The following is a 23,359-nucleotide window of genomic DNA, read 5'->3' on the forward strand; positions in this document are numbered from 1 at the left end:
GACTGGATCTTTCATTGTCTGTGGTGGAAAGGCATTTAAGCCTATTGGCTGTGCTATGATACAAGGAGGGGTTCATCAGTGTCACATCCAAGGTCGTTCAGACAAAAAGCAATGATCTGGACCACCAACAGTTAATTGATGACAAACATGGCAGATGGCTCCTTGCCAAAACATGCGCTGTTTTGTCATCAGGTCACGCTACATTCTGTTTCACATGTTTAATCCGAAGTTTTAAGTCGCAATTATTGTTATTCTTTCTTTAAGCTGATGCTGTCCTCCAAACCAAGTCCTAACAATGTGACTTTTTATGCTAAGCTACTTACAGTTATTTACACATTTACACAGTTGGGACATTTTTACCATGCCTGTATATGTACCTTGCTCAGGGATACTGCAATGGAAAGTGCGATTTGAACCCCAGGCCTTCAATTTCAAGGCGTTTAACTATTAATCACTAGATTTTTCCCAGAAATGAAATCCGATTCTTACAAAAGTAAACCTATCACTGCCAAAGACTAAAAGCTATTTCAAGTACCAATCAAATTCAAAGATTATACAGAATAAGACAGAATTACGGGCAACCATAAACATAAGGTGAAGGTTAATGCCATTTGAAGTGTCCTCCATGGGTCTGAAGACCTAAATGAGCAAATACACATACACATAAGCAATGGACATTTAAAAAAAAAATCTCTCACATCACATTGCACTGGAAAATTACTATTCTTTTAATAACTACCGTTGTTTGACAAAAATCTGGCTTGTGGCAGTATACACAGTGATCGTGCTAACAGGAAACTTTCACAATGAAATGTGAAAACATGTCCAACTAATAACTAGTGCTGACTTGAAATGTTTCCTGGGAATTTACAGGAGAAGCAGGTCTATAGTCAACCACAGAAAACTCTGATAACACGGCTCAAGTGACCTGACTGACGCCGGACTCCATCCGTCAAAGACTAAACGAGAATCACGTTCGACTAACTGCTAAGCTATGAGAGTTAAAGCAAATTGAAATGATGCAAAGTTGTGCGAAACCAGCGCTATCGCAGATTTTTTCTGGCTCGTGTCATTTTTTGTGAAACTGCTCTACCCCCAGGGTGTATTTTGAACATAACAAGCCGTAGCATGTAACGCAGCTCACAAAAGGGGCATTGTTTACCCAAATCCCATTTTATTGTCTTTTCAAATGCTCTCACTGTGACTTTAACTATTTGTGTGGAGAATGCTTCTCTCTTATTAATACAGAAGACCTAAAACAGTTTTAAATGTACTCATACCGCCTGCAGCAAAACAAAATAGTTTGAGCACAAGTTAGCTGTCCAGTGAGTCAGTTAGCTGGCAAACGGTCACCGTGTTCATATTTGATTTGTTGTCATTAGTCCTGGCTTATAATAACAGTTAAAAAAAACACAGCGCGAGTGAGCACGGTGTTAAAATTTGTTTTCTTTATTTAACAACTGCTATCTGTCGAGATTATAATTATCACTAAACACCATCTCAGTAGAGATTGGAAGTTGACTGCAAACATACACACGAACCCAAACACCTTGTAGGAGAGAGGAAGAGTGACCTTGTTCACAAATTTCACTCGAATGGAAATTTTGCGTCCGGTTTTAAAGCAACTAGGAAGCGTGATGATGAACCCCTGTACCCCTCTTTCTCAGCAGACTCACGTTCTCTAAAGGAACACAAGTCAAGGAACACCTAGTATGTAACACTAGTTATCTGAGCCCTGGTTTGAGTCCACAAACACACTGGAGGGCTATGACAGTAATGGGGCACTATTCAGGGGTTTGCACTTTCCATTCTGGTAAACTTCCCTGTGGATCTACAGTTCCCTCCTCAAGCTACCCAAGATGGAGTGGCCTACACAAGGTTGAGTCTTTCCGTACAGACGAGGCAGGAAGCGGAAGTGTCAGTCAAAAGCCCCCTAGACATCTGAAAAACCTACATGTTTACCTGACAATGCAAAAAACAAATTTCCCTTTTGAATGTCTTCAAGAAGAAGAAGTGGGAGAGGGTTCCTGCACCCACGCACACACATACACACACATTGTCAATCACTAAATATTCTTTTATAGCACAGCACCACATGCTGCAGATCACGTTGTCACCACGCTGGAAAAAAAACTCTGCTGCTCTGAGATGTCGCTCCTCTGTAGTTTATATCACATAAGTTGTGAAATTCCAGCTGTTCCTTCCTCCCTGCTGCTGCACCCGCCCCCTGCAACATGTTACGCAATCACTGCGGGCTGTCGGAGGGGTTGCTCGTCACGGCCCGCGTGGCCCACATGTGAGTCGGGGGGGGGGGGGGTGAGTTTGGCGGCGTTGGTGGAACTTTCGACCCCTCGCTCAACCTCATGGGCACAGTTCATTTCTGAACCTCCGTGGCTTTCAAAGCGCACGTGTCCCTGGCAACCTGCTGGAACACCACCCACCTGTGACCTGGCTGTCTGCAGACCCTCCCTGCCACCTCCATCTCCTCTTACAGCCCTCCTTCTTCCTGCCTACTCCCCTCCTAATCCTTCGCTTCCCCCAGCAGAGGAATGCAAAACTTTCGAACGGCAGGAAGAAAACCACTCAAATGTTTCTCGCACAAAAGGACGGAGCAGGTCGCGTTCCCGCTTTGCACGACTACTCACTGTTTTACACAACAGCCACAAGCCGCCAAATCTGTATTTTGCCAAGTGCTTTGTTATGGTTAGATGAGGTGGATAATTGTAGGTCAATCACACATTCATTAACGAGACTGAAAAGGTACACCTCTCACTTACACGTACACACAGGCACCCAAACCAGAGACTGTCACCACGGTTTCTGAGGTTTCACTTGTGGCGTGTCGGCCTTGCGCGTCTCAGTATTGAAATGCAACTGGCTGCGGCACACGTCCTGACCACACTGGAGAGGTTTATAGCACGAATGGTCAGTACGTGTGATGTGGGGTGGGGTGAGATTACACATATCTAAACCAATGGTCTTGGAGAAGGCCAACGTGGTCCAATGGCATTTCACAGAGAGAGGAATCACGTTCCGTCTCTAGATTTCTCTACTCAATTCATTATTTCACTTACATTTGCGAGACTAAAAATCACAAGCATTTTGTATTACAGACAGGAATTTATAGTACTGAAACTGTGTGAATGAGCAGTGATTAAAATAGCGAAAAATCAGCTGTAATCAGGACCACAGCTTAAGCAAATACAGTCGGCCTTCGGTATTCCCAAGGGGCTGGGACGCGGCCCCGTCACGGATCCGAAAAATTTGCAAATAATCTCTTGACTCCGGAGGTCTAGGGTCTTCACTTTTTCCTGCCTCTTAGCATCACTTCCTGAAGCTTTAGGAGCACTACGCTTTGGACCCATGACTACAGTTGAAAGTTTCTTGCACAAAATTCACTGCAAACTGCTGTGAGAAACGCGAGATGAAACAGTCGCTTCGATCGCTGCGAAACAAACACGTGACTGATGCAGGCTGCTGAGACAAAGATACGCAGCGTCTACCACCAGATCACGTAGATCCCACAGTTCTTTACCGTACTTGAACTTTTAAAATGATCTTTTGTATACATACTGAATTTAAAGTATAATCAATAAAATAACATGTAATACTGAATAATAACCTGTGCTTTTATGATTTACTGAACGTTTTAAGTTTTGTTGTATTTACTTCATCAACGGTGCAATAGAGGAAAACCATAAACACTGACCAAAACAGCCTTTACTACGACTCTTGATTTTATACCGATTTCCAGCTGAGACCACTTGTCATTGCTGGCTTTTAAATCAGTGCAGAAGAGAGTGACAAGTTAAGAAGAAGAAAAACAAAAAGAGGTTTTGACAAGATCACGGTGAGACAAACAACAGGAAAAGAGTGAACGTGATAACAAGGTTATGCGGACGATTTGGAAAGAGAACTGGCGCGTGTCTATGTGTGACAGAACTTCCCCAGGGGTTCGGAGCTAATAGGTTCTCCACCGCTCTGCTCTGCCTTGATAGTTCCTTTGGCAAACAACATAATTAAATCTGCACAATTGGGCTAAGAAAAGACACTAAGTGAGAATCCGACAAAGGCCGAGACAGGGGTATGGTTAAAATCTTGTGTCCGGATGCAGGTCCACATCTTAAGTGGAGTGTCCAAACCATTTTAAAGCAATAACCACAACAGTTTCATTTTACTGCAAAGAGTTACTCAGAATAATAAACAGGACAGCTAAACTTCAAAACCCAAAAGAAGTGTCGAGAGGAAGGGATCTGCCTCCTGAAGTAGAAAATGCATGATTTTATCAGGGAGAAAATATGATCAACATATAATAATTATCCACTTCTGTGGAAACAATTACCAAACGCTGCAACTGAGCTGATCGCCCCTTTGGCTTCCTATTAGGCATTCCCTGTGTACCTCTATGACAGTTCTTCTATTCAGTGTTTTCAGTTCCATGAGGTACAACTGTGATCCGAGCTAACGGAAATGTCTCCGCTAATTCTGTGGTTAAACACACAAATAATAAATCTGAGGGACCAAAACCACTTTTGGCTTTGCTGAGGCAGATTCTCTTCATCTTCAGAATATTCAAAAGTTTTTTGCAACCCTTCATCACCTATAGTAAATGATTATGACTTAGCAGATCCTATATTGTACTTGGATGATTATTAAACCTTTATGTCACTTTAGCGTGTGCTATGCATATCGTGCAAAGGGAAGCTCCATCTCCATGTTAACCTTTTCTGTAATACATAAAGAGAAAGGCATTTATACATGTGCAGCATCATGCTAACACACCCACCCAAACACACAAATGCACACACACACTGGACTTAGCTCACCCTCATTCAGAGCCAAACAATGTGGGCCTATATCCCTGACCCAGATTCAGAACAGCAGCCCAATCGGACATAAAAAACAACTTGTTTGAATTATTTTTTTTTTCCCCCGATTCCGGTTTTGCAACCTTAACACCTTCCATGCGGGGAAATTTTCACAAACATCGCCTTAGAGCCCAGGGAAGCTCATGTGATCTCTGGCCTTTTCCTTGAAGTCATTTTCTCATGTTTGTCGAAAGCCGGGATACAGCAAACACACCCTCTGATTTCTGTCTCGACGGAACAAAAAAGAATAACTATTTGTCACACATGGAATCCACCATATGGATTCAGGTGTCAAAACATCGAAGAAGAGGGCGCTAAACGTACAGAATTAACAGGTGTCGAGAAGGGATGCCTGTTAAACAGCAAATTATTATTAGACCTTACTCTAAAAAACTGGGACATGATAACTGCCCAAAAATGGACACTTCAAGCCATCAATTTCTAATGCACATCTTGCATAGCTTTAGAAGCCTATGTTTGTTTAAACAGCAGGGGTGCGGTGGTGCAGTGGGTTGGACCACAGTCCTGCTCTCTGGTGGGTCTGGGGTTCAAGTCCCGCTTGGGGTGCCTTGTGACGGACTGGCGTCCCGTCCTGGGTGTGTCCCCTCCCCCTCTGGCCTTACGCCCTGTATTACCGGGTAGGCTCCGCGACCCCATATGGGACGAGCGGTTCTGAAAATGTGTGTGTGTTTGTTTAAACATAGCATTCTGTACACAATGCTTTAGAACGTAGAAAAGGTGACATCGCTTTTTTCAGGGCTTTGGGAACACTTTGTCTTTATACCACATGGGACAAAAATAACCTGGGGGTTCCAGTACAATGGCTACCCACCCCTCCTAGGCACTGCCATATATTATTATAAGCCTGCGTAGGATCTATCAATAGCTAACATGTTCACTTTGTGTCACAGATGCAGAATTGACACTGGTGTGGACAGAAACCCCAACACAGTCATTTCAGGTAATCTGATATTGAGAAGAGAAGAATCCTGATTCCAACCAACTGCTTGACTTGCAATCCTGAATTATTTTAGATCACACATTTTCTGCTTAACTACCTTTCCCACCAAAACTAAGTTATGCAAGAATGTCCACACCAACATGGCATAATCAATGCTCATCACAAAACAGATGTCAGTAGACCAGGCAATCCTGACAGTGCAACATGTAGTACTCCCAATCAGATCATGTCCCTCTTAATCCCTTTCATTTATACTGTAGCAACTAGAAACTATGATGGCATGGAATAAGCAGGGCAATTACCGGATAAAGAGATAGATTACAGAGTTTGTCTACATACCTTCGGACAAGGCCAATCCATGAAAACCTTCCGGAAAGATGACACCATATTTCTGAGTCTTTGATATGTTTTAAAACTCAATCAAGACACAACGCATTCCATCCAGCTGAAGTTTGGTGTTGCCACTGTGGGTGCAAGCATCTGTCACAGAACATATAAAGTAGAACCAGTTTTTTTATTCAGCTGAGAATTTGAGAACCAAGATTTCATAATTAACCTCATTCCATAACTTTTTCCATATTCAATAAGCATTATTTTTGTAATGCCAGAAGAATGGAAGCCAGGGCATTGGTGAGTTGGACCCAATCGCAGGTTCTTTTATTAGCAGCAAAACCAAAGAGGCAGGTGAAAAACAGTGGTCGGGGACAGGCGTCGGTCATGCGATGAGTGATCGGGGTTTTGTACGAGAGACGAGGGACGCAGTTGTGAAGACACAGCGAACACTGGATGCCAGATAACCACGAACAGAAAAGAGCCAGGAATGAGAAGCACACAGGAGTTGCAGTTGCTCGAAATGAGGTTCCGCAAGTAGGCATGGAGTCCCGGCACCTTTATCCCGTGCCTCCCTGATGAGAGGCAGTGGCGGGTGTAGTACGTGTGACAATTTTCACGTCAGCCAGTAATTTATTATCAGACACCCTGAATTATGGCAGTTCCTCTTAAATTGTATCCAGTCTTGAAAATTCACATTTAAATGTTTTTTTTTTTAAATGTCAAAATTACAGTAAATGAAAATGTAAATTAAACCAGCCCGAAACTGGTTGTGGGAAGTGATAACACAAAGGTTTAATGTAATAAAATTTAGTAAAATCTATATTTCAGTCTTCTCCCAGCACAGTATATGTGGTATGAATAGCTACTAAAAGTGTATACAGGACAAATAGGATGACTGGTAGTTTGCGAATCGCTCAGCAAAACTCTTGGTGGCTTAATAGCTGAGCAAGATTTTTCTAAAAAAGCTTTTTCAAACGGTTTGCTCAAAGTTTCTGTTGTCTTCATCACCGAACAGGACAGAAATTAAAGCCTCTAAGACTTTTTCACAATATGAAAAACATACTGTAAAAGTATAAAACAGAACCATTAGAAGCCCATGGCATGTACCTCCTATACAGCAAACCCAAATCGACAAAATAGGCACTCATTGTACCCTGACCATTGAACGCGCTTTTACTGGTTACTTTTCTTCTGGCTCTACCCACTTACCTCAGGATCTGTTATGGAAAAGTTACTGGAAAAGGACTGCTGAATGATATTTGTGCTTAACACCATCTCAATTTTTTGGATAGCTGTGCTGAAGTGTGATCGGCCTGATTGCAAACTGATGAATGAACATGCACAAATAGAGTGATCACATGACAAGGCATGCCAGTGAATATTTCTATAATTATCTGTATTTCAATACATTTGCTGAATACCAGAGGCCCACTGATATTTAGCCTTAGTAGCAGAGCCCACATTCCTTCACTTTAGGGGACTGAAGGGTTTTCCTACGCGCCTAGGCTGTCGACTGAGCGCAGGTGACCTGCTCCCCTCCAGCAGCAGTGGCACATGAAGAGAGCTCCTCGTGATGCAGCCACCCCTGTATCCTGTTCCTCAGTTCTTCATTGTTCTCCAACGACTTCCTGCCCCAGGAGATCATGTGAAACAGACAAATTCTGGAGCGTAAACAGCGCACAGTGACCACGGTCCATTTAGTTGGATTATTTTCTATGGCTTGGGGTGCCTTGCGACGGACTGGCGTCCCGTCCTGGGTGTGTCCCCTCCCCCTCTGGCCTTACGCCCTGTGTTGCCGGGTAGGCTCCGGTTCCCCGTGACCCCGTATGGGACAAGCGGTTTCAGAAAATGTGTGTGTGTGCGTATTTTCTATGGCCTTTTGCTGACAGACCACAAGAAGACAGAAGAAAACTGCCACTCTTCTCTGTGGAAATAAGAGTTAAAATGGGAATATAAAAATATATAGAAAATGGGAATGAGAAAAAAACTGGGTCAAGTGACAAACACCGTACAAATGTAAACCGACATAATTTTGCATTGCATGTGGCTCTTTACTAAGGGAAGCAGTTGGGTTCTGAGGGCACAGGGGTCATAATTGCTGCTGGGAGAAAAGTTAGATAAAAGTCAGATTTTCTGAGATGAAAAGTGGCAAGCCCAAAGCTTTCTTCTGACAAAACAAATAGGGGGATGATGTTTCAACATAATGCATGGAGATTTGAAAAATGTCCACCTAATCTATAGAGTTGGTGTTGGAAGGCGCTTCTTGAATTGAGTCTTACTGTCACAGAACTAGTTTTTCAACTTTCAGTAAATCTTAAAAACACCTGACCATGACACTTAAAAAGATTTCAAAAATAAATACAGAAAACACAGCCTGATGTGAGGCATGCAGCTAGGTCCAACCAACAACTGTCAAATCACAGTTCCTGTGTTGCCTGTACCCTTTGACAGAAGCCCATAGTGATGTATGGTCATGCTGATGACAGTAGTCACCACATTCAGAGTTCTACTTTTTAACAGTATATAGTTATTCTCATTCATTTACAAATAAATTTAGGTCATCAAGTCCTCAGTATAGTAACTGACCTAAACTACACCTGATTCAAACTCACAGTGCCCGCAGGCATCCCACTAGCCCAGATAGGAGGGGTTTTACAGCCCACAGCCAAGGTAGCTGGACACCAAGCATGGTACACGTACACGTTTTCAGAACCGCTTGTCCCATACAGGGTCGCGGGGAACCGGAGCCTACCCGGCAACACAGGGCGTAAGGCCGGAGGGGGAGGGGACACACCCAGGACGGGACGCCAGTCCATCGCAAGGCACCCCAAGCGGGACTTGAACCCCAGATCCACCGGAGAGCAGGACTGTAGCTGGACACCAAGCATGGTCCAGTGGCCAAAGCCAAGCCTGAATAGTCAGCAAAATTCCAGAGTATACCAGAAAAGCCTTGTATACCAGCCTTGTAAGAATGGAACCATCAGTTTATCTCTGGCCCCACTTTGCTCAGCTAGCCTCTCATTGGGCATCTGCTCAGTTTTTCAAATGCACTGAAATTTCCAAGGACTACCTAGAGGAACCAGTTCTCCACCATGATCACAACAATTCTAGTTTTGCCATGGGAAGTCTTCTTGAGTGTCTTTAGCAGAAAATTATATGACTACATCTGCAAAATCTTCATTAATTGAGATACCTTTGACCAAATATGCATGCAAAAGAAGCTGCATCTTACAGGCAAAAATGCCTGTGATCTATGCAGTACCTATTATACAACAGACTAAATATAGACTAATTTCAGGAGCAGAAGTAATGTAGAATCAACAGGGTGGAAACTTCAGCCCCGGTATGGTTAAAGATGAAAAACTGTGATTAAAATACTCACATACTGTAGGGTGACATCCTGTGAGATGAAAAAGTCATAACTGGAAAGTCATTTTACTAAGCTGTCAAAGAGCTGGAGTGTAATGTTAATTTAGTCAACAACTCATTCAAAGCCAAGAAACGCTTGTTGAACAGACTTATCAAAGATGATTAGACACAAACACACACACAGATATATGGCTGGGTGTACCTGGGGAGACTCAAAGGCTGAGTCAGGAAGTAAGACTGTGTTCCTGTTGTGAGTGGACCTACGTTCTTTTGCAAGCACTTAAGACACTTTAGATCCCTTCTCTGATCTTCACAATCCAGCTGGCTTGTGGACAGTACAGACAGAACAGCCGCACACTCTCTGATTTGTGAAAGCAACACTATCTCAATCATAAAGCATAATTTGCACACACGTCACTACTCTTCTGACATTTAAACATGAAAATGGAGTGTTTAGATTTCATCTGATTAATGAACTGCCAACACTATAACAATATATGACATGCAAACACAAAAAAACTGACACAGGGGAGTGTACTTCGTGTAATTAATCTCAAACATGTAGGGAAATACTGAATACAGATTAAAAACATAAGTTCAAAAGGCCAAGAGAATGACAGATCAGCATGGAAAGAAATGAAATGATAGACCAGTATGTATAAAAAGCTTAAGGCCTGTCGAAAAGCTGAAACACACTCTTTGTGCAGACGCAAGTTGCCAGATCATCACCTGCCAAGAGCCTCCCTTCACCTGGCTCTCGAACCTCACTTTCTGTGGTCATTTCAACACCTGCACCTGTATGAATATGCTGTCTTATTACAGGGTGAAGAGCACAATGCAGTAGACACATGAATATTGCGTTTATATCCATCTTCACATGTCTATCTTAGTGTATAACATGGGACTCTATATAAGACTGCTTTAATAGTACCGTTCTAAAAAAAGGAGAAATTCAAAAAATTTCATTGCAGTCTTATCCATCTATGACCAATAATTTCTTGTCTAAGTCGGTGATCTGAAACCTAACGAAACATTACAAAAGATGTAAAATTTCTAATCTACTAGCTTTTATTTTGACTCCTTAGACATTTTGATGAAAATTCAAGTCAACTTGTGTTTTTAAATAATTAAAAAAATACAACATGACCTTCTCCTATTTGCATGTAACCAAATGGTAAAATGTCTGAATATTTTATAAGGACTAGGTGGTAAAGGGATGAAATGTCCATAAGTTTATATTATACAGATTCTGTAAGCAATGCATTCAGGAATTTTTTTCTTTGAGCAACTGAGATAAAATACCCCACTGCAGGGCAAATGAGCAGCATCTGAGCAGGGACAGCTCAGAGAAAACCACCAAGGGACCCTCTACGCATCCAGGGCATGTGGCTGTCACTACATTTCTGTGTGCATTCGGTGCTTTCTAGCAAAGTTGTTTTAAAGGCATATAAACTGTACGAAGCAAAAACTTGTGGAAAAAAGAAATAGCAAGCAAGGATGGATTATGAACCATCACGGAACAGTTAATCGGGTGAGGCACAGCAAATTAACTACCCTCCCTCCCTTCTGAAAAAAAATCAAACCCCAAACATAGCCCAGGCCAACCTCTGAGGGTGATCAGAACACCACAAAGTGAAGAACAACACCGAAGACAGGTCACTACTGAACACCTTGGAGACAGCCAATCTCGTCTGATCCCTGACTTTTAACAGATAAGCTCGAGGAAAGACCAAAAGGGTTAGGTGTCCTTAGCTTCTGTCTGACGGACGATTTAACTGAACTCTTCGCAATCCTAGGGGCACCACAAAGGTGGACCATGCTGGGTTCTCGCAGCTCAGTTGCATGGCTCAGAGAGTGGGGGGTGGGAGCCTTCATTATAAATTTAAAAACAGATTCTGCCACCACAAAGCACTTTAGGCTGAGGATCATAAGTGTCTGGTATACTTTGCCAAGATGTGTAGCTGAAGTTAACGTCTTGATATAATCCAAAACAATGTCTTGTATTTAATAAGAGAATCATTTGAGACATAAGGAAATGTATTAAGAAATTACATTCTTCTTGTTCCTTGCGTGTTTGTATGAAGGAACACTAACAAAAGAAAAAGATTCTTCTTTTAGACTTTATGAAAGGTGTCTTTTAAGAAATTCACAGTTTCATATTTTACATCAAGTAATTCAGAGTTAAGTACCTCAGTCAAGGGCATTACAGCAGTTTGTCTTGTCCTGAACTTTTAGTTCAGTGTTACAAACACCCTTGCATAAAGCAAAAAAAGGCTGTGATCGCAAGGCCGCTTCTCAGGTAGGTAGTCACAGCTGACTGGCTCAGAAGACTCTGGAAAGTCTCAATCAGGCCAGAAACTAGACACAAAAGGTGATATGGCTATGGTCAGCACCACCCTACACCTGCCAGGTGACTGACTGGGTGACAAACCATTCAGTGTTACTTGCTTTGGGTAATGCTTCATCAGTAGAGATGCATCCACAAGTGAATTTGAATTCCAAGTGAACCTGAAGCCAAGAAATTCTGGCAAAGCAGGAGCACCTCCTCCCATTCACTTCTTGGACCGAAACACTCTTAACTGATGAAAAATATACAAAGAATAAAATTGTGTATTTGAATTTTGGCTTTACCTTTGAATAATGGGGTTCCTCCCAGAGTAAGTGAAAAGGAGGAATCATTTCTTTGAAATGGAAGTGATGGAACCACTTTAGTCACGAGTCTGAAGGTTTCTCAAGAAAAAAAAGGTGTGAGGTCTGGCAGTCGATAGCACTTAAACATCGAGATGATCAAAACATGTCCCCCTGGCCTGTGATCTCAACATACACTGAACAATCTGCTTTGTCAACTGCTAACTTCCAGTCATAGATGACATGAGCCAGAAAGTGGGTACTAAAGAGAGAAGGCTGAAAAATAAATTTTCCTTTGCAAACAAATGAAACCACAATGAAGGCTCTACATGTGCCCATCACTCCAACTGTGCAGAGCTACAGTTTGGCTGTGTTCTGCTTGTCGGGGGGGGGGGGAGAGATTAACAATGCTATTCCTCTGGAGAACCACCACCTTAAACATAGTCAAAAGGACTCATTTACCTGAACACAAACACAAACCCTTTGAAAGAGAACTGAGCAAAAGTGTGAAATACCTGACTTGGAAAATGTTATATTAATACACATTTCTACAATAATAAAGTATTTTTGATATTCCTTACATGTAAACTTTTCTTGGCTGCAGTTGTAAAGCTTTTCCAAGCTGAACAAAATGTAATATTTTTGCAAACGGTTCATAACTCAGGCCTTTCAGTCCCCTAGGTATATTTATGGTTACACTTTGTGCTTGGTACTTTATGACACGTGAATAAGGAAAAAACTATAACTCCTTTAGTACAATCACAAACCATAATTACAAATTTACTATAGCAGTTTCAAGTCAGGTGGGATAACAGTAAATACTTTTGTCAAAACACTACATACACTGCTGTACTTCAGAAAATGTTCTAAATGTGTACTTTGGTGTCAAAGCTCTGAGCAGAATTCAACATAAAAACTCTACTTGCCAGTTAATTCCATGTGCATTTCATATACACAAACCCAAACTGAATAACTGCTCATTTACAGTGCTGCTAGTTCTCTGAATTTTAGAACATATAATAGAAATGTTAAACTTACTAACATCTGAGATAAACATGTAATCATACTGGAATCCTAACTATTTGCTGCCATCACTCAGAAAAGACAAAAAAGTAAAGACAAAGAAGAGACAAAGAGTCAATGCTGTATGCTGCATATACTTCTATGCAGTTTTTATGTAACTAATTTATACAGCAGAAAAACTTGCAAGTGATTACTATGCAGAACTCTACAGAAGTGTTAACCAAATAGGCACTTCTAGCCCTATAAAAGAATGAGAAAAAGTCTGGGATCTGATCATCTAAATTATAATAAATAAACTTTCTTCATTTGAAAAACGCCATATCACATATTACCCCATTGTATTTTCATTAAACAATAGTTTAAACAATCAGAATGTGAATTAAGTTGTTTTGCATTTATCCTAAAAGTGTTTAATGTAGGTTCTGTATGCCCTATGGATATGTTACAATGATTATATCATTTTGAGGACCAAATGTTTTTTTATTCTACACAGGTTGTGTAGAATTTTGCAGAATGGGTTACTTCTTTTCAGCATTGTATTAACAATTTTGAGAAAACCAGTTGAGAAAATAGGTTTGAGATGTTATTTTTCAGAATTGTAAACATACAAGAAAAATTGATTGATAGCCTAATTTAGTGAACTCCCACCTACAAAGCAACATTACTATACTGATTTGAATATGCATCCAATGTCATTAAACGGTCTTCAGGTCAGCTGCAAGTCAAGAGAGACCATATCTTGCATTGTTTTACTGAAATAATTCACCTTCACAGAGTTTACACTTAAGTTTATGCCAGATATTCAACAAACTGCCCTTTAGTAATACTGGTAGTCGCCGGATTACGAACATCTGACTTACGTACAACCCGTAGTTACAAACCACCGCCTTACTGACCGGGAGTTATTTTTTTTTGAGTCACCCTTAAGTAACAATGAAATGAAAACTGCATAATTACGCCTGTTATATTCAAAATTCTAGTTACGTACAATGATTCATAATAACAAACAGGTGCTATTACTTTGCGACGTACATCAAAACACTGCATGTCCACAGCTGTTTGTCGGCTCATGGGAGAGTGAGCCCGAGGTAGGACAAAGACTTCCTTCTTTTCAATCGAACCACATTGCTGTTAACAGTGTCTCGTGTGTTACTGTATTTTGCTTTAATTATTTTTTTTGTTCTGACCCTCTTAACCATGGAACCAAAGCACAAATGTGATGCAAGTGAATCGTGACGCATCAAAGAAAAAGGAAACAATCACGAATGAAACTAAAGTGGAAATTATAAAACGAAAGGTGAAACGCCGAACACACATTGGAAAGGAGAGCACTGAAGTATCTTTAGTGTTTTGCACACGCGCACACACACACATTCTCTCTCTCTCTCTCTCTCTCTCTCTCTCTCTCTCTCTCTCTCTCATAAAAGACACTTCTCAAACTCTTCCCAGTTGCAGAATCTCACTCCTTACTGCGTTCTCAAACCTACCTCGCTTTGCTCTTCCAAGACCTGTCCCTCATCATCCCCCAGTCCCTTTTCACATCTCTTTGATAACAACCGCCTTCCTTGTCCCTCAACCACGATTTCGGATTCTCGCCTCTGTTCAGTTTGCCGATCGACCGACCAACCAGTCGCCCATCCCCTACCATGAGAACATGTCTAGTCCTTTGATTCTGCATAAACGATTCTGCACTTGGGTCCAGCCTCCTCCATGTCCTCCATTCATCATGACAGTAGTAACATTATTATCTCTTCCTGTGTCTCTCTATTATAAATACTGGAATTATATTTATTATTATTATCACTGTATTGTTTTATTAAAGGGGGGCGCGGTGGCGCAGTGGGTTGGACCGGGTCCTGCTCTCCAGTGGGTCTGGGGTTCGAGTCCCGCTTGGGGTGCCTTGCGACGGACTGGCGTCCCGTCCTGGGTGTGTCCCCTCCCCCTCCGGCCTTACGCCCTGTGTTACCGGGTAGGCTCCGGTTCCCCGTGTCCCCGTATGGGACAAGCGGTTCTGAAAATGTGTGTGTGTGTGTGTGTGTGTTTTATTAAAGATGTTTTAGAGTATATGAAAGTGTTTCTTTAATGTTTTTCATGCACAGAAAGTTACATGATATATACTAAGAAAAACATTTGACAGACTGACATAAGATACCCACCATGCCTACCTCTTCCGACTTACATCAAAATCCAACTTAAATACAGACTGAGGAACAGAACTCATTCGTAATCCAGGGACTGCCTGTACATCTTTAGAAGTGTGAAGGTACATGAAACAATGTTAACTGCCATTTTACTGCTAAAGCCAATACATACATTTTACAGCTAAAGGCATTTATCCACAGCAAGGTTCTTTATACAAAATGAATATAAAACCACACATCAGTGTTTTTTAAGTAATACTGAAATCTTTCATATCACCTGTTGACCTTCCTCCGCTAAAAGGGTGGAAAATACAAAAAAGTCAAACAATTCAACAATTGCTTTACCTCACAGTCAAATACCAACAGCACTACACAGGCACAGCTCCACACACACACACACACACACACACACTGGCAAAATAACGACACACACAGTCGCACGTTACAAATGGCAAGATAATACTTATGAACACAAGGCCACATCAAACTCTACACAAAGACCGCTCAATGTAGATGGACAGTGAGACACTCAGCCAAAGTTCTGCTCGACCCAAACATGGCTTAATCATTCAGCTCAACCATCACATACAAAGTGAAAATGTGCCCAAAACACCCATATACAGTATATCCTCAGACTGACAATGTTGAAATGCCATCACTCTTTCATCTATGCCACTGCGTGTTATGTACAATGCATGAAAACAAAAACAATACTACAGAGGTATATTAACACAACAAAACAGGAGGACATTAGAAAGCCAAACTAGAAAGCACAAAATTTATAAAACAACAATATGCACAAGACCACTGCACAAGTCTGATAAAGGAAAACTTTAACATTGTTTTTCTTAGTAAAGCTGTAAGGGAAAGAACAGCCATGGCTAATTTTAAACTGCACTTGAAGCTTCCCTTGTCGATTGTTTCGTGACAGCAGTCAAGTGATGCAACACAGAGCAGAGGAGAGGTAATAACCATCACATACCATGTACACAAAATCCCTCAGACTGCTGAGAAGGAGATTAGATGGACACAATGTTATACATGTGTTTAAGGCAACAATGATGGTGCAGTTCTATGTGCTGAGCGCCAGTAGGTGAAGTCACATGTGGGCTGTATGCATCCTTGCAATACGATGAATTGGAAAGGGACCCTATCAGATCCACATCCTCCTCCTGCATCTCTTCACCTGTGTCCAAGCCGCCGCCCCACTTCCTGTCTGGTGCTGCTAAGCTGCAGCTCTTCCTGGAGGCGGAGCCACTTAACAGCACCTAACAGCAAAGAGCAAACCTAAAAACCTCCTGACTCACCGAGGCCTAGGCAAAGACACCTCAGAGCCTCTTGGCTGTTTTGGCAGGACAGAAAGACAGCCAACAAAAAACAAAACAAAAATATACAGAGACATACAAACACAAGCAGCAATTCACAGCTCTTTGCTAATCTCTGGGCTTTGGGACAATGTGCAACAAAAAACCAAGACGTCTCATATGGATTGATTATCAGCTTGGGCAAAACAGCAGAACTCTCGCTGTACACTGCCTGGGGTGGATTTTAGTCTTAGTCATCAGACAAGCTGTCTAGGGCAGACTTGCACAGCAGTATTTCATAGCATGCAGTTTACTTAAGAATCTTCATTCAAGAAGAGTCTCAAAGCATATCTTTTTCAGACCCACTTCTCTCCTGACCTCCTCACAGCTTCATGAATTAGTGTCATATCATCTGTCATGACCACTTCTAAATTTCCTCTGACTCAGCAGCACAGACAGCTACTTGTGCTACGTGCACTGGCAAAAGCGATATCAAACTAAATGCGTTTCAAAAATCGCATGTCTGCATCTAAAACTCATCTGTTGCAAAAAGGAGTTTTGTCTACTCTCAGCTGCATATTACTGCATGTAAAAAAGCATGAGCTAAATGAATAAATGTAAATGTACTTTATGCTCTGAAGTCCAATCAAACCGCTAAAGATATTACGAGCTTAGGACAAACTGACAGCTTGTTCAAAATGTGACAAGCTGCAGTCCTGTTATATTTGTTTTTCTTTTCAGAAAAACTGCAGCCCATTCCCTTTGAATCCCAATGTTAGAAAAACTTAACTGAAATCTGTAACATGACCAAAGGGCTTATTTTTATTATGCAGGTGCCTATAGTTTCACATATGGCTTGCTTTACAATTTATAAAAGGCAAGGCAATATTGAGTACCAGATTTACTGGAATGCCTGTGAGACAGAATCATTGAATATTAAAATGTGCTTACAGCAGATGTCAAAGTTCATAGTGCAAAGTGCACATGGTATTCGTTATCAATAAATCACTGACTTGCGCTTGAAGCATAGAATGTAAATCATTAATGACAACGCTAGATAATATGAAAATAAGGTGTTCAGCCAACTGAATAGACACATTTTCTTGTAGGGATATCGCAGCACTAGTCTGGATCTGTGGGATTACATGAATGTGAAGGTAAGGGGTGACAGCACTTATTGTTTAAAAGCTACTGAGGAGGATGTCATCTCTTACTGTAAGGAACTCGGCACAGTGTTAAAAAGCCTTCATTTTTCTTACAGCTTTCCTAATGATGACAATGCAACTTTCTGCACTTGAGTATGCCGTCTGCATAGTCCTGGAAATGCAGTACAACACACACAAAGACAAAACCCGGTCTTTGAAAGTCTGGGGCGGCAGTAAATTGAAGGGGGTGCAAGACCAAAACTGTGCCTTCGTCTTACGTCATTAACATCTGGTTAAACAACGTTTCCCAAAAACTGATGGTTTCAGCCCTTCATATATAAAGATGGAGCCTCACATCATCAGCAAAACATGTCAATGGCATAAACTAGTCTTTGTTTTTGTTAGAGTTGGTCATGGATGGATAGATAGATAGATAGATAGATAGATTTAATAATTCTAGCATGAACCTCAGATTTTTTCAGCAAAAGTCCAAACACTCCAAACAGTGAATGGGAATAAATAATCCCTGATTTATAAAAAATAAATAATTTAATAATTAAATCAATCAATAAAAACAATCTTTTAAGATTATGGTTGGAGCTGCTGTGTCTTATGACAGGAAACTGGCACTATAATAAGTATAAAATTATTTTTAAATGTGTATATTAATATCTCTCAGTTATCATGTCATTCAGTCATGCCACTTGATCCAATTCATGTATTCCTGGCATCTGAAAAAGAAAATCATATCTTACCTAAAAATAATCACATCTAAAAATCAACAGTTTTGCTACAGCTATGTTCACACGATCTGAGTATAAAACATTTCCACCTTCACCTCAGGTCTACTATAAGAGAACTGGAAGGTGAAAGTGGATCCAACACATCACGCACACGCACATTTTCAGAACCGCTCGTCCCATACGGGGTCACAGGGAACCGGAGCCTACCCGGCAACACAGGGCGTAAGGGGAGGGGACACACCCAGGAGCAAGGCACCCCAAGCGGGACTCGAACCCCAGACCCACCGGAGAGCAGGACCCTGGTTCAACCCACTGCGCCACCGCACCCCCCTTCCAACACATCAGTACACCAAAAATATAAAGGCAATGCAACATGACAAAATCCATTTGTAAAACACACCGCCTTAACTCAGTATTGCTTTCCAATGACTCGCAGTGCTACACACCACAATTTTTCCTCAAACAAACTTTATTTTTACATTTGCTGTTTTGTTGCACTGTTTTCTAGAGTAAATGCAGGTATTTCATTTGCCCTTCTTAGGTGTACCTTTCTTTTATTACAAACAAAGCCAAAACTAACCAAGGTTATGCAAGCAGAGGCTGAACATGCCTTGATGGTAACACTATTACACAAGCCGGATACTACATTTGATCTGGTGTGTGTTCATGCTCCATGGATACAACATTACTATTGTTACTCCTTTTTTTCAATAACAACTTTGTCCAAGCTACCTTATTTAGGTCTCAATATTACACTACACACACACATACATACATACATACACACACACATCTTCAGAACCGCTTGTCCCATACGGGGTCACGGGGAACCGGAGCCTACCCGGTAACACAGGGCGTAAGGCCGGAGGGGGAGGGGACACACCCAGGACGGGACGCCAGTCCGCCGCAAGGCACCCCAAGCGGGACTTGAACCCCAGACCCACCGGAGAGCAGGACTGCGGTCCAACCCACTGCACCACCGTGCCCCCTATTACACTACATTAACTAATAATTTACATACACATACATTTATTCATTTGGCTGACCATTTTCTCCAAAGCAACTTACAGTATTAATATACTCACAAACTATGTACCCATTTATACAGCTGGTTAATTTTACACAACCAATTTTGGATGAGCACCTTGCTTAAGGATACTATAGCTAGAGGTGGGATTTGAACCTATGATCTTTGGATCCAAAGACAGCAGCGCTAACACAGCCAGCTGCCCCTATACACAAATAGGTGTTCTTACAGTACCAGTTCAGGGTAAGTACCTTGATCAAGGGTAGTGCAGTGGGAGAAGAGATTTGTCATACATTGTACACCGTATGTTTGTGATGACTGTGGATTCAGGACTTCATGTCATGAGTTCAAAAAGTGTTTTATTTTCAAAAGATTCAGATAGTTTAAGGAGTAATTTGAGGAATGCTGGCTATATTGCTGGATGTCAGACATTAAGGATAATAACTAAATGTTCAAAGTCTACACTTTCAGATGAGCACATCAAATATCAGAATTTAATATTAAATGACATCAGTCATTCCTAATGAGGCAAGTTAGGCCTTTAGAATAAATGTTAAGAATGTTACTGCTGAATTTTACAAACCAAGCCAGTGAGAATAGTTAATTACCTGAATTTACAGAAATGGGAGCTCTAAAGCATCTTCTCACAAGTGAAGAATTAAAATTCATAAAGCCAGATATACAGACATTAGCTATAAATTACGTGACACAGAAACAGGACTTCAACAGACTAACTGTGTCTTGGGGAGTGCAGACTTGGTTCTATTTCAATAGGTTTTTGTCAAGGAAGGTAAGGAACCCAAAAGCACAAAACATCACATGTGGCATTATTTTAAGATGTTCTTCAAGAGAAAGGTGTTGAACTTGAATTTGAAAAATTTGGGTGGTTTCAAACCTTGGAGGGTAAGAGAAGGAAGAGAATCATGTGTCTTAATATGTGTTTGAATAGTTCAAAGTGAGTGGACGGAACTGTAAAATTAAAACTGGGATTATTATATTTACAGGGAGTAAAAAATACGACGCAGTCGAGTGGTCATGATGAGCCTTATCCGCATATATTCTGACATTTACCTGACTCTGTGTCCCAAATTTACCTCACATTTACCTCTTTGTCCCAATTCTACCGCTGTTGCAGTTTTACCTCACATTTACCTCACTTTTTACCTCACATTTACCTCACTCCGTCCCAATTTTTCCACACATTTTACCTCACTTTGTCCCAATTTTACCTCACATTTTACCTCACTTGTCCCTGTGCGTTGCGCCCAGCCGCTCTCCTCAGCCTCGCCCGGGTCAAACCGTAGCGAATCGGACACGTTCACCGAACACGAGACCTTAGAGTGCCTAAAGACGGCAAACTTGGCAGAAACTCGCAAAATGTTCAAACGCGACCATTTATCACTTTTTCCACACTTACTGACAGACTCTGTCCGTTTAGAGATTCACAGGCTGAGTTCAGCAATCAATGAATGTGACTCAAGTCAGAAGAGAGAGACCAGCAGCATCTTTCGCTACGTCCAAACAGGCACTGGTGGTACAAACGAACGAACGAACGAACGAACACACACAGTCAGTTAACTAATAAAACACGGCTCATGTCTCCTGTACATTGCAGTGCAGTACGACAAATATTTGCAATAGAGTAACAACCGCACTGCACTGGTACGTGGTAGGAGCATCACACAAACACCGGCGGGAGACAAGAGTGTGGAACAGCGACTCGTCCACATCTTACACACGCGCACTGTACGCACGGCTACGCTCAGTATGTGTTTATAAAGACTTCATTCTCACACAAGATCCGCTCGCGAAATGTCTGGGTCAGTTTGTGCGAGTTTCATTTCACTTGAGGACCGAACAGTGTGTCAGCCTCTTAAAAAAAAACGCCCTCATGTGATGATCATCATGCAACTCTACATATCTCAAAAAAAAAGAAAAGAAAATACTGCGGAGTGCCTGTGTGGACTCGGCCACGCGATGAATAACAAAGCGCGGGCTGTCAGCGTGTCGGTGGCTCGCAGCGGTCGCGTCTCCCCCGCCGCGTCTTCACACACAGCCCGCGCGGACCGAGCGCGTGTCAGTATCTCGCCGCGCGGACAGTGCGCGTGTCAGTAACGAGCCGCGCGGACCGAACGCGTGCCCGCCGTCCTCGCTCTCGTCAGAGTTTGGGGAAGCGACAGAGAGACGGCGACCTAGCCCAGCTCGGCTCCGCGTCCCCCAGCTGACAGCTCTATTTGTAAACACGCGCTGCAAAAATACTTCCATTCGCATGGAAGAACCACGCAACACTCCTAAAAACACCTATAAGGACATGATAAAAGCACGTTTTCAAAACGGGACAGAGAGAGAACTTACCCAGAGATAGGAAAGGTTTAGTTTCCATGTCTGCACGGCTGGCTCATGCCAGCTGATGTTTCAACGGCAGGAAAAAATGCAGTCGATGTTCGTTGGAGCCGAGCGACGGGGGTCCGGCGAAGTAACGCTGGGGGTCTCGAGAACAAGATGAACGCAGAGCCCCGTCGTGAGAAAACACGCTTGATGTGCGCCGCGCGAAGAAGTTGTGTGTGCTCGCGCTCCGTCTCGCTGTGCGACCATTCCAACCACTGGCGATACGGCGCGAGGGGGCCCTCCCAGGGGGACTCGCGCGGCCATACGCGCTCCCGCAGCGACGCCGAACCACCCCCTCCGTTTAGGAATACAAACCTTTCAACGGACTGACTTTGCATGATCATGACTAGCGCGCGCCCTGGGGGGTATTAAGATATTTAAGTGCATATTCTGTCATTACAGTTAATGAGACCTTCTCCGCATTTCTACGATGGTGCAAAAAATATCTAAATCTAAAATACAGTATATGAGTTTTTGACTGCTGGTGTTTTCAATGCAGTAGAGAGGTGAGCACGCATGGCCATGGCTGGTCCATGCATGGGTGGTGTTTTCTTGTGGGAGAAAAATATTGGCAAGTTTCTGAAATATTGCTGGGTTTTTGTGCCCCCTTTCATAAAAGACTATGAGAAATTCGTTTACACAGGCACGCTTGGTTCAGAGCACATTGTCCTTGAGAAATAACAACTGTTGAAAAATACAGTTCTTTTTATCCCCAAAACAGAACCACACACAGCTGTGTATGTTTAACACACCACACAATTCTCCACACATAGTACTCCGAGTCTTACAAAAATGACAGGTTACAACAACATAGTTATTAAACTTCGCAGTTTACAATCTTTACCTATTTATATAAGAGAGGGTATTCTTATTGTATTAACTCAGGGTAAGCGCTGTGATCAAGGATTCAAACCAAGGACCTTCAGCCTGCAAGGTGACAGTTCTGAACACAACACTATCTGCTGTCCCTGGTATCATCAAATCTTTTACACCGTGGTCATTGTGTCAGGCATATAATTTCTTTTTTTTTTTTTTTTGAATTTTGTAAGATGTACCAGGATAATTTATCCCTCATGGGGATAATTATAAAGTAAAGAGTTGTAGTACATAGTAACTTTCATAGTTCAAAGTCAAGGAGCGTTACTCTGTCTGTAAACATCAGCATTTAACATGAATGACTTCAGTAAATACTGTAACCAATCACAGTATGACAGACTGGGGTATTTGTATAGCTCTGAAAAATAAGTGTTACAGAGTGTTTCACATTAAAAGCAATTTAATAAAGTGATGAGATGCTGTAGACACAACAAAGTAACACAGCATGCAGGGGTGCCGCATTAAAACATGAAGGTCAATAAAAAGTGATAATAAAACTGGAGATTTCCTGTTTCATTAAAGCAGTAGGGAAATGCGTATCTGGTAAGTGGGA

General features: G+C 41.9%; 1 protein-coding gene across 3 annotated transcripts in view; it reads right to left on the bottom strand.

Moving 5' to 3' along the window:
* Window positions 1–22,161, bottom strand: part of LOC108938562 (retinoic acid receptor RXR-alpha-A) — a 95,940-nt gene extending 73,779 nt beyond the window's left edge. For all 3 annotated transcript variants that reach the window (XM_018759188.2, XM_018759187.2, XM_018759186.2), the window contains exon 1: window positions 21,898–22,161. In XM_018759188.2, the coding sequence (XP_018614704.1) occupies window positions 21,898–21,925 (28 nt within the window). In that variant the 5' untranslated portion in view covers window positions 21,926–22,161. The remainder of the gene's footprint in view (window positions 1–21,897) is intronic.
* Window positions 22,162–23,359: the final 1,198 nt, after the last annotated feature.

This window comes from Scleropages formosus, chromosome 17, assembly GCF_900964775.1.
Source record: "Scleropages formosus chromosome 17, fSclFor1.1, whole genome shotgun sequence".
NCBI lineage: Eukaryota > Metazoa > Chordata > Actinopteri > Osteoglossiformes > Osteoglossidae > Scleropages > Scleropages formosus.